Source organism: Coregonus clupeaformis, chromosome 23 (assembly GCF_020615455.1).
Source record: "Coregonus clupeaformis isolate EN_2021a chromosome 23, ASM2061545v1, whole genome shotgun sequence".
Taxonomy (NCBI): Eukaryota; Metazoa; Chordata; class Actinopteri; order Salmoniformes; family Salmonidae; genus Coregonus; species Coregonus clupeaformis.
Window position 1 is genome coordinate 38,001,061 of NC_059214.1, and position 12,818 is coordinate 38,013,878.

The following is a 12,818-nucleotide window of genomic DNA, read 5'->3' on the forward strand; positions in this document are numbered from 1 at the left end:
TTTATCTTGTGCTATTGGAAGTTATAGCATTAACCAAAATCATTCTCATGCTTTGTTCATTAACATTATATTCCTTCATATCTCTCTGAACAGAATCACATCCATCCCCTCTGAAAATAAAGTTCCCTACTTTGTGAAACTCGTATATTTAACGGTATTTATTTATTTATCAAGAAATGATCAATGGTGATTGTAAAGTTAATTATTTGTGAGTTAATTATTAGTTAATTCAATCAATAGTTTGTGCCATTTGTGCCATTTATTGTGCCATCATGACTCTCATCAATCTACACACAATGACAAAGCAAAAACAGGTTTAGACATTTTTGCAAATGTATTAAAAATAAAAAATGGAAATATCACATTTACATAAGTATTCAGACCCTTTACTCAGTACTGTGTTGAAGCACCTTCAGCAATGACTACTACAGCCTTGAGTATTCTTGGGTATGACGCTACAAACTTGGCACACCTGTATTTGGGGAGTTTCTCCCAGTCTTCTGTGCAGATCCTCTCAAGCTCTGTCAGGTTGGATGGGGAGCGTCGCTGCACAGCTATTTTCAGGTCTCTCCAGAGACGTTCGATCGGGTTCAAGTTCAAGATCTCTCTGTACTTTGCTCCGTTCATCTTTCCCTCGATCCTGACCAATCTCCCAGTCCCTGCAGCTGAAAAACATCCCCACAGCATGATGCTGCCACCACCATGCTTCACCATAGGGATGGTGCCAGGTTTCCTCCAGACGTGACGCTTGGAATTTAGGCCAAAGAGTTCAATCTTGCTTTCATCAGACCAGATAATCTTGTTTCTCATGGTCTGAGAGTCCTTTAGGTGCCTTTTGGCAAACTCCAAGCGGGCTGTCATGTGCCTTTTACTGAGGAGTGGCTTCAGTCTAGCCACTCTACCATAAGGGCCTGATTGGTGGAGTGCTGCAGAGATGGTTGTCCTTCTGGAAGGTTCTTCCATCTCCACAGAGGACCTCTGGAGCTCTGTCAGAGTGACCATCGGGGTTTTGGTCACCTCCCTGACCAAGGCCCTTCTCCCTCGATTGCTCAGTTTGGCCGGGAGGCCAGCTCTAGGAAGAGTCTTGGTGTTTCCAAACTTCTTCCATTTAAGAATGATGGAGGCCACTGTATTATTGGGGACCTTCAATGCTGCAGAAATGTTTTGGTACCCTTCCCAGGATCTGTGCCTCGATACAATCCTGTCTCGGAGCTCTATGGACAATTCCTTCGACCTCATGGCTTGTTTTTAAAAATCTTTTTAAAATCTTTTTTTTGGGGGGTAGATCAGCTTAATATTGCAGATAGATTGTAACTTCCATCAATTTAATTGTCTGCATCACTTCCAATCCCCCACATATACATATACATATACATATATATATATATATATATATATATATATATATATATACACACACACACATACATATACATACACATATACACACATACCCACACATACATATCCTTTAAAAAATATATATATATACAGTGGGGGGAAAAAGTATTTAGTCAGCCACCAATTGTGCAAGTTCTCTCACTTAAAAATATGAGAGAGGCCTGTAATTTTCATCATAGGTACACGTCAACTATGACAGACAAAATGAGGAAAAAAAACCAGAAAATCACATTGTAGGAATTTTTTATGAATTTATTTGCAAATTATGGTGGAAAATAAGTATTTGGTCAATAGCAAAAGTTTCTCAATACTTTGTTATATACCCTTTATTGGCAATGACACAGGTCAAACGTTTTCTGTATGTCTTCACAAGGTTTTCACACACTGTTGCTGGTATTTTGGCCCATTCCTCCATGCAGATCTCCTCTAGAGCAGTGATGTTTTGGGGCTGTCGCTGGGCAACATGGACTTTCAACTGCCTCCAAAGATTTTCTATGGGGTTGAGATCTGGAGACTGGCTAGGCCACTCCAGGACCTTGAAATGCTTCTTACGAAGCCACTCCTTTGTTGCCCGGGCGGTGTGTTTGGGATCATTGTCATGCTGAAAGACCCAGCCACGTTTCATCTTCAATGCCCTTGCTGATGGAAGGAGGTTTTCACTCAAAATCTCACAATACATGGCCCCATTCATTCTTTCCTTTACACGGATCAGTCGTCCTGGTCCCTTTGCAGAAAAACAGCCCCAAAGCATGATGTTTCCACCCCCATGCTTCACAGTAGGTATGGTGTTCTTTGGATGCAACTCAGCATTCTTTGTCCTCCAAACACGACGAGTTGAGTTTTTACCAAAAAAGTTATATTTTGGTTTCATCTGACCATATGACATTCTCCCAATCCTCTTCTGGATCATCCAAATGCACTCTAGCAAACTTCAGACGGGCCTGGACATGTACTGGCTTAAGCAGGGGGACACGTCTCGCACTGCAGGATTTGAGTTCCTGGCGGCGTAGTGTGTTACTGATGGTAGGCTTTGTTACTTTGGTCCCAGCTCTCTGCAGGACATTCACTAGGTTCCCCCGTGTGGTTCTGGGATTTTTGCTCACCGTTCTTGTGATCATTTTGACCCCACGGGGTGAGATCTTGCGTGGAGCCCCAGATTGAGGGAGATTATCAGTGGTCTTGTATGTCTTCCATTTCCTAATAATTGCTCCCACAGTTGATTTCTTCAAACCAAGCTGCTTACCTATTGCAGATTCAGTCTTCCCAGCCTGTTGCAGGTCTACAATTTTGATTCTGGTGTCCTTTGACAGCTCATTGGTCTTGGCCATAGTGGAGTTTGGAGTGTGACTGTTTGAGGTTGTGGATAGGTGTCTTTTATACTGATAACAAGTTCAAACAGGTGCCATTAATACAGGTAACGAGTGGAGGACAGAGGAGCCTCTTAAAGAAGAAGTTACAGGTCTGTGAGAGCCAGAAATCTTGCTTGTTTGTAGGTGACCAAATACTTATTTTCCACCATAATTTGCAAATAAATTCATTAAAAATCCTACAATGTGATTCTCTGGATTTTTTTTCTCAATTTGTCTGTCATACTTGACGTGTACCTATGATGAAAATTACAGGCCTCTCTCATCTTTTTAAGTGGGAGAACTTGCACAATTGGTGGCTGACTAAATACTTTTTTTCCCCACTGTATATTCCCCTTTATTACTTTCCAACCCCGCCACTCTTTCTCTACTTGGAGTAAACTAGTGAACAACAATGCTTAGGCCTCTACTTCCAGCGTATACTTACTATCTACATTTTATGGACACAGTCAATTTTACAATAATTAAATTACAATAATTATATTTTGTTTGTTTTTTCTCCTGAACTTCTTCTACTCTCAACCTCTCCGATCATTTTCATGAAGTCCATCCGGTTTGCTTCTATATGCCATATCTTTCTAACTGTGCTCTTTCACAAAAGCTCCCAACCTACAACCTATATACTTATTATGGACACAGTATGCTTACATTATTAGTTATCTTGTTATTGTTTGTTGTTAGTTGTTATTAGTCCCATCCTTCAATTCCATTCAACACCTCCCATCTATCTTTTAACACCATCCATATAGGATTTCTATTTGCCATACAGTGGGGAGAACAAGTATTTGATACACTGCCGATTTTGCAGGTTTTCCTACTTACAAAGCATGTAGAGGTCTGTAATTTTTATCATAGGTACACTTCAACTGCGAGACGGAATCTAAAACAAAAATCCAGATAATAACATTGTATGATTTTTAAGTAATTAATTTGCATTTTATGGCATGACATAAGTATTTGATACATCAGAAAAGCAGAACTTAATATTTGGTACAGAAACCTTTGTTTGCAATTACAGAGATCATACGTTTCCTGTAGACCTTGACCAGGTTTGCACACACTGCAGCAGGGATTTTGGCCCACTCCTCCATACAGACCTTCTCCAGATCCTTCAGGTTTCGGGGCTGTCGCTAGGCAATACGGACTTTCAGCTCCCTCCTAAGATTTTCTATTGGTCTGGAGACTGGCTAGGCCACTCCAGGACCTTGAGATGCTTCTTACGGAGCCACTCCTTAGTTGCCCTGACTGTGTGTTTCGGGTCGTTGTCATGCTGAAAGACCCAGCCACAATGCTCTTACTGAGGGAAGGAGGTTGTTGGCCAAGATCTCGCGATACATGGCCCCATCCACCCTCCCCTCAATACGGTGCAGTCATCCTGTCCCCTTTGCAGAAAAGCATCCCCAAAGAATGATGTTTCCACCTCCATGCTTCACGGTTGGGATGGTGTTCTTGGGGTTGTACTCATCCTTCTTCTTCCTCCAAACACGGCGAGTGGAGTTTAGACCAAAAAGCTATATTTTTGTCTCATCAGACCACATGACCTTCTCCCATTCCTCCTCTGGATCATCCAGATGGTCATTGGCAAACTTCAGACGGGGCCTGGACATGCGCTGGCTTGAGCAGGGGGACCTTGCGTGCGCTGCAGGATTTTAATCCATGACGGCGTAGTGTGTTACTAATGGTTTTCTTTGAGACTGTGGTCCCAGCTCTCTTCAGGTCATTGACCAGGTCCTGCTATCGGCTGATCCCTCACCTTCCTCATGATCATTGATGCCCCACGAGGTGAGATCTTGCATGGAGCCCCAGACCGAGGGTGATTGACCGTCATCTTGAACTTCTTCCATTTTCTAATAATTGCGCCAACAGTTGTTGCCTTCTCACCAAGCTGCTTGCCTATTGTCCTGTAGCCCATCCCAGCCTTGTGCAGGTCTACAATTTTATCCCTGATGTCCTTACACAGCTCTCTGGTCTTGGCCATTGTGGAGAGGTTGGAGTCTGTTTGATTGAGTGTGTGGACAGGTGTCTTTTATACAGGTAACAAGTTCAAACAGGTGCAGTTAATACAGGTAATGAGTGGAGAACAGGAGGGCTTCTTAAAGAAAAACTAACAGGTCTGTGAGAGCCGGAATTCTTACTGGTTGGTAGGTGATCAAATACTTATGTCATGCAATAAAATGCAAATTAATTACTTAAAAATCATACAATGTGATTTTCTGGATTTTCGTTTTAGATTCCGTCTCGCACAGTTAAAGTGTACCTATGATAAAAATGACAGACCTCTACATGCTTTGTAAGTAGGAAAACCTGCAAAATCGGCAGTGTATCAAATACTTGTTCTCCCCACTGTATATATTTCAACTGTACTGTGATGTCCTACAAAAGTTCTGAACCCTTCTATTCTCATTGTTTCTACAGATTGTGAATTGAAAATAATGTTTTTGCTAAAAGTATTATTATGTTATTGATCGATTGATTATGACTTTTCAGATCACCCAGTAATGCTATCTGCAAGGTTAGCTCCAAGTAAATATTGCATTCTTTAGCCATTCCTGGACCTGTGTCCAAAAACAAGCTACAATGGACAGTACCAAAACAAATGATCTAATGATTCTGTCTCTTCGCAGCAAAATCTGCAGAGTTGGGAAGATTGTATCCCCCATATAAATAACATTCTATTGGTAGCAAGAATTTTATATAATAATATAAATTGAAAGATTCTAAGTTTTGAATCCGGTGTCGTTTTGAGTATCAGTTCATAAACACTATGCCATGAGATCTGGGATCGGTACGTCAAATCTCTTCCCAACTATTTTGCAATCTATATGGGACGGCTGTCAATCCTTTGGTCCTTAAATGAAACTGATATACTTTTTTTTATTTTTCACAGTTTTCCTTAACCAATTATGTTATTTAATGCAAGGCCGACAGACAAGTTCCTTACTTTCTCCCCCTTCCACTTTCCTCTTCCACTTTTGCGGTAAGGCTGCAATTATTTGGTTGTAATTTTGAGTAGAGCAGACATTTCCATATGTTTTTGTTAGCTGCATGTGCGACATAACTCCACCAGTCCTACCGATGATATCATTTACGAAGATTATACCTTTTTTAAACATTTTTTCCAAAAAATAAGTTTTTTTGTCAATTAGTATATTTGAGTTTAACCACAATATTTGTTGCATTATTTGTTCTGTCGTTTCTGGAGGATTAAATTGAAATTGCAACCAACTTTCTAAGGCTTGTTTTAGAAATAGTGATATTTGGGAGATGATTTCCTTTTCAAAAAACTGAAAGTGAGTGGTTGTAATCTGAATAAAGGGGAAAAGGCCATTCTTGAACATTGGGTGAGACAATCTTACTAATTTGCTAGAGAACCAGTTCAGATTTAAGTATAACTCTTGTATGACTGAAGCTTTTAGTGATAGGTCAAATGCTTTAATATTATAAAATTTCTGTCCTCCGAATTCATATTCATTATATAAATAGGCCCGTTTAATTTTGTCTGGCTTGCCGTTCCAAATAAAATTGAATATTTTTTTCTCATATAATTTAAAAAACTGTTCGCTAGGCGTAGGCAAGACCATAAGCAAATAGGTCAACTGGGATAATACTAAAGAGTTAATCAGGGTGATTTTTCCACAAATTGACAGGTATTTACCTTTCCATGGTAGCAAGATCTTATCTATTTTTGCTAACTTTCTATTAAAATTTATTGAAGTGAGATCATTTATTTCCTTTGGGATATGTATTCCGAGTATATCCACATCACCATCAGACCATTTTATTGGTAAACTACATGGTAATGTAAAATTTTTATTTTTTAGTGATCCAATACGTAATATAGTACATTTGTCATAATTTGGTTGTAATCCAGAGAGGTTAGAAAATGTATCTAGATCCTCTATGAGGCTGTGGAGGGATTCTAGTTGTGGATTTAAAAGAAAACATGAATCATCAGCGTACAATGACACCTTTGGTTTTAAGCCCTGGATTTCTAATCCCCTGATATTATTGTTGAATCTGATTTTAATAGCTAACATCTCGATGGCAATAATAAATAGATATGCCAATAGTGGACAACCTCGTTTCACTCCTCTTGATAGTTTAAAACTTACCATTATTTACTATTTTACACCTAGGGTTACTATACATGATTTTGACCCATTTTATAAGAGATTCTCCAAAATTGAAATGCTCCAGGCATTTATATATAAACCCCAGTCGAACTTTATCAAATGCCTTTTCGAAGTCTGCTATGAATAGCAGGCCTGGTTTCTCCGATTTTCCATAGTATTCTATTGTTTCCAATACTTGCCTTACATTATCTCCAATGCATCTTCCATGTAAAAAACCTGTCTGATTAGAATGAATAATATCCGACAATACCTTTTTAATTCTATGCGCTATACATTTTGCATCACAACACTGAAGTGTAAGGGGCCTCCAATTTTTTAATGGTCTGGATCTTTATATTTTCCACTTGTATCCTGTTTCAGTAATAATGAGATCTTCTTCTTGAGTGTCAGATAATCTACCATTTACATAGGAGTGGTTAAAACAAGCTAATAACGGTCCTCTTAGTATATCAAAAAAGGTTTGGTATACCTCGACTGGTATGCCATCCAACCCTGGAGTTTTCCCGGACTTAAAGTCTTTAATTGCATCCAGAAGTTCCTCCTCTGTAATTTCACCTTCCCATGAGTCTTTCTGTATGGCTGTTAATTTTACATTATCAATAGAAAAAAAATCTCTACAATTAGCTTCAGTTAGAGGAGATGGAGGCGACTGAAACGAAAACATATGCTTAAAGTACTTTGTTTCCTCCTTCAAAATATCATTTGGTGAATCATGGGTTACTCCGTCAATTGTAACCAGTTTCATTAAATTATTTTTGGTAGCATTCCTATGTTGAAGATTAAAAAAGAATTGGGTGCATTTTTTCCCATATTCCATCCAGTTTGCTTTATTTTTATAATATATTACACTTGATCTTTCTTGAATAAGGTTCTCCATTTATTTTTGTTTTTCCTCTAATTTATTCTGAGCCTCTATGTTACAGTTTTTATTGCCATCTATCTGTTCTGTTAGACTTTCTATTTCCTTTGTTGGTATAAACTATTTTGACCTAAATTGCTTTTGTTTTCGAGATGAGTACTGAATTGCATGGCATCTAAAGGCACATTTAAAGGTGTCCCATACAATAAGGGGATTTGCTGTACCTATGTTATGTCGGGAAAAGTCTGTTATAAATTCCTTTGTCCTAGTTAAAAATAAATTATCATCCAATAGGCTTTGATTAAATTTCCAATATCCTCGCCCACGTGGAAATTCAGTAAGAGTAATGTATATGCCAATTATATGATGGTCCGACCGCATTCTGTACCCTATCAACACTTTTTTAACTTTTGGTGCCAACGGAAATGAGATAAGAAAGAAGTCAAGACGACTAGCTTGATTGAGTCTCCACCATGTATATCTCACTAGATCAGGATATTTAAGCCTCCATATATCTATTAGTTCTAATGTATCCATGACATTCACGATTTCCTTAAGAGCATGTGGGTGATTGTTTGTGGTGTGATTTCCTTTACGGTCCATTGAGCTATTTAAAACAGTATTATAATCCCCCACCATAATAATATTGTCTTGAATTGCTTGCAGGGTTGATCATGTATTATATATATTGTCAAAGAAGTGTGGATCATCATTATTTGCATGGCTTGGTTTTTGCTCTGACATGCACTGTCAACTGTGGGACCTTATATCAACAGGTGTGTGCCTTTCCAAATCATGGTCAATCAATTGACTTTACCACAGGTGGACTCCAATCAAATTGTAGAAACATCTCAAGGATGATCAATGGAGCTCCCGAGTGGCGCAGTGGTCTAAGGCACTGCATCGCAGTGCTAGAGTCGTCACTACAGACCCGGGTTCAATCCCAGGCTGTGTTGCAGCCGGCAGCGACCGGGAGACCCATGAGGTGGCGCACAATTGCCCAGCGTCGTCTGGGTTAGGGGAGGGTTTTCCTCTGACACATTGGTGCGGCTGGCTTCGGGGTTAAGCGAGCAGTGTGTCAAGAAGCAGTGCGGCTTGGCAGAGTCATGTTTCGGAGGACACATGGCTCTCGACCTTCGCCTCTCCCGAGTCCGTACAGGAGTTGCAGTGATGGGACAAGACTGTAACTACCAATTGGGGAGAAAATGGGGTTTTAAAAAAAGGATGATCAATGGAAACAGGATGCACCTGAGCTCAATTTCGAGTCTCATAGCAAAGGGTCTGAATACTTTTATATACTTGCAAAAATTTCTAAAAACCTATTTTTGCTTTGTCAGTATGGGGTATTGTGCGTAGATTGATGAGGGGAAAAAATTATTTAATACATTTTAGAATAAGGCTGTAACGTAACAAAATGTGGAAAAAGTTAAGGGGTCTGAATACTTTCCGAATGCACTGTAGGTTAGCCTTATTGTTTGTATGAGGTGTTTTTACAATGCAAGGAACAATTCTGTGAAAACAGACAATATGCTATCTTATCTTAAATCGGTATGGAGAGAAGGCTTAGCCTAATTCATTGGTAACAAAGGAAACTAAGAGGTAGCTAGCTCCCACCAGCCTCTGACCCACTCAATGAGGGGCAATATCCTCCTGGTCAGTAGTGAATGCTGAGGTAGACTATTCTCTTGTTCAATTTTACATGGCCTAGCCTAGGATTATCCACTGTGTGTGTGTGTGTGTGTGTGTGTGTGTGTGTGTGTGTGTGTGTGTTAAAGCCCAATACCATATCCTACACATCATTTTTTTTAAATCACAAAATGGCATGTAATGTTATGCCAATATAGTTAATAAAGTTGATAGAAATAGATTGCATTGAGTAACCATGCAATATTGAGCAATATCTTTGCTTAGCCAGATTTGCCAAACTGCATCCAAAACTTGTACATCAACATGACGCAACACCACACGGGATTTGGCCACCGCACCTTATTCATCCATTCATATTATTGGCCCCACTGCAACACAAGAACACGACAGTTTCCATGACATGTGTTTCTTTTCCAAATGCAAGAGAAAGTTGACCTGGTGTCAACTGCATTTAGCTGACTCAAGCAAGTTCGAACATGCTTTATTAGCTGGCTAGCTAGCTAGCTAAAGTTAGTTACCTCGACAATGAATTGTCTTCTCTATTAGTATTATTGACAATGAATGACAACTAATGTCGTTAGCTTATTCCTTCTAATAGTTGTTGAACATCTAGCTAGCTAGCTATAATGCATGGTCAATGACATCAAACTTTCGCAAGCTAGCAAAATTAAATTGTGTCTACTGTTCAATTAAAACGTTTTAGAATTAAAGCAATCTAGCTAGTTAGCTAGCTGGCTAATGTACTACCTTCACACTGAAGAGCCTAGTAGATCTCAAGCAAGCAGGGTTGCTGCTTCTTCTGGCGGCGAGCCATCCTTGCCTCAGTGATTTGACGACGTTGTAGGCTGTCAATATTTTTGTCATATTCCGTCTTTAATTCACTTATTCTGACTCTGTTAGGTGTTGTCCTATAAGGGCCAAATTAATCCGTGCAGAATTTGTTGTTGTCAACTTTTTTCTATTGAGAAAGAGCTGTCCACTGAAATTAACGAATTTGGGCTCGAGCAGCCCGCGTGTCTCATCCAAAGGATTCCAGACAGATAGCTCCGAAACAGAGGATCAACGTGGGTTGGCTGCGATTGGCTTCCGCGTTGTTTTTATCTGCGCGTTTCTTTCCGCTCAACATTTTGATTGGCTGCGAATCGGTGAACGTTGTGGATTAATCGATGAAAAAAGTTCTGCGCTGTTAGCGTTGAACCAACCATGCTTGCTTTGCATGATGCATATGTCACAGTCACAGAATATTTGTATTATATACAGTATGTTGTTTTACGACTACGTTCCAACATGTTCCTAGTATGCGTCACCTCTCCAAGGAAAAAATTACTTTAATGTGACTTCAGTTCACTGTAACATGACTAACTTCATTTGAGCCAGTTTGCAACAGCAGCAGGAAAATAATTCTGCAGCAACAGGAAATGTGAATTATTATGTGGATTATAATTAATGGACATTTTTGTAGGGGTTGATACATATTTCGTTAGGTCAACTCAAGTCAATGTTAGAAGCAGGTCAAATGGTCCCACCCAATCATTTTTATTTTTAGGAACTCAGTCGTGGAATACAAAAGATGCAATTTCGAAATTTGGTTGTGCTCAAGCAGTTTTTGTCTTGTTAAGTCAGTGACTTTTGTCAGCTAAATTTGTTTAGATTGGTAAATTAGTCTAGCTAGCTATCTAAACTTGTAGCAATCATGGTCGGATTACCGACCGGGGTACCCCCATAGATTATTCTTTGCAAACATTTCTCTCCACCCTATGACAAAATATGTGGAATTGCAGGAAATTAGCTGTACAACTGCTAGTTTTTCTCTCTGCCCCATGGCAAAATGAGTAGAATTGCATGAAATTAGTTAGAAAATTGTTAAATGTTCTCTCCTACCCATGCAAAATGTGTAGAATTGCAGCAATCTTGATTTAAAACTGCTACATTTTCTTTAAATTAAAACACTTCTTAACTGTGTATGTTGTTGGTTATTATTACAGTATAATAACTCTATTATAAGTTGAAAATATAATGTTAAGTTTCAAACCATACAGTAAGTAGAGCAGCAGTAGTAACAACCTGACATAGGGGAAATGAGAAAATACTAGGAAATTAATCATACAGTAGCAGAGAAAGACTACAAAATGGTTGTTTAATATAATATATCCACATTACAGTTTTTCTCAATTGCTAAAACACTAAAACCCATTGGCTGAACAAAGTTCTCAGTTGCCTGGACTCATTTAGCTAATTATGCAGTCTGTTGTCAATACCTTAAACCATTTCACATGGTAAAACACAATTTGCAGATCTCACTTAGACTTTTCAGCAAAACTCTAAACACATTCTCATTCTCAAAACACATTCTGCACTCTAATGCACATGTCATCCATACTGGTAAACACAAGTGGCAACAATCAAAAACAAATGTTCTTGTCCATGGACTGACAATGAGGGAAGCAGGACTTAGAGTGCAACCCAATTTGAGCCGACTTTCTGTGTCCACCATAGTAAGGACATTCAGAGAAGAGAACAGGTACAGTATACTACTGTATTTATGTAATTGCAAATTTACTGTACTACACGATATGCAGCTGTTTCAATAGACATTTGTAAAGTTAATCACTGTATGTATTGTACTGTATGAATGTGTTTTGTAACTGCACAACTACTTTTTGTAGAATTGCAAAGCTGCCACATGCAGGTGGAAGGACAGCTATATTCACTCGGCAGCAAGAGGTCGTTATAGTTGGCATGGTCCTTCAAGATAATACAATACGACTCAGAGAAATCCAGGAACGAGTGATACAAGATAATACACACTTCCAGGGAATCGACAGTGTGAGCATTTCCACAATTGACCGTGTCCTCCATCGTAACAGTATGCGAATGAAACAAGTATACAGAGTACCTTTTGAGCGCAACTCACCAAGGGTGAAAGAACTGCGAGCTCAGTATGTGCAAGTAAGTGTACATTCAGAAACATTTACTGTAATCCAGATTGTCTACAGTACTAACACATACTATGTGAATGACATTACTCTTCAGTACATACAATGTATGTGAATCAGAAGTGCATACAGTAGGCCTAATTGTACTCTACAGTATAGCACTGTCTCTGTACGACTTACAAAATCCTACATACAGTATATTGTATTTCTACACAGACAATATTTGACTTGGAATCATTGGACAGACCCCATGAGTTCATCTTTGTCGATGAAGCAGGCTTCAATCTAACATAGAGGAGAAGGAGAGGCCGAAACATGAATGGACAGCGGGCCATTGTTGAAGTCCCTGGTCAACGAGGTGGCAATGTCACAATCTGTGCTGCTATCAGCAACCATGGTGTTCTACATCACCATGTTACACTCGGGCCATATAACACCCAGCACCTTCTAAGATTTATTGCCAATCTAAGATATA

At 39.2% G+C, this 12,818-nt stretch overlaps 1 protein-coding gene across 1 annotated transcript in view; it reads right to left on the reverse strand.

Moving 5' to 3' along the window:
* The window catches only part of cps1 (carbamoyl-phosphate synthase 1, mitochondrial), a 132,269-nt gene extending 121,807 nt beyond the window's left edge, over positions 1-10,462 (reverse strand). Inside the window, exon 1 of the mRNA XM_041844701.2 lies at positions 10,155-10,462. Within this exon, the coding sequence (XP_041700635.1) occupies positions 10,155-10,271 (117 nt within the window). The 5' untranslated portion in view covers positions 10,272-10,462. The remainder of the gene's footprint in view (positions 1-10,154) is intronic.
* Positions 10,463-12,818: the final 2,356 nt, after the last annotated feature.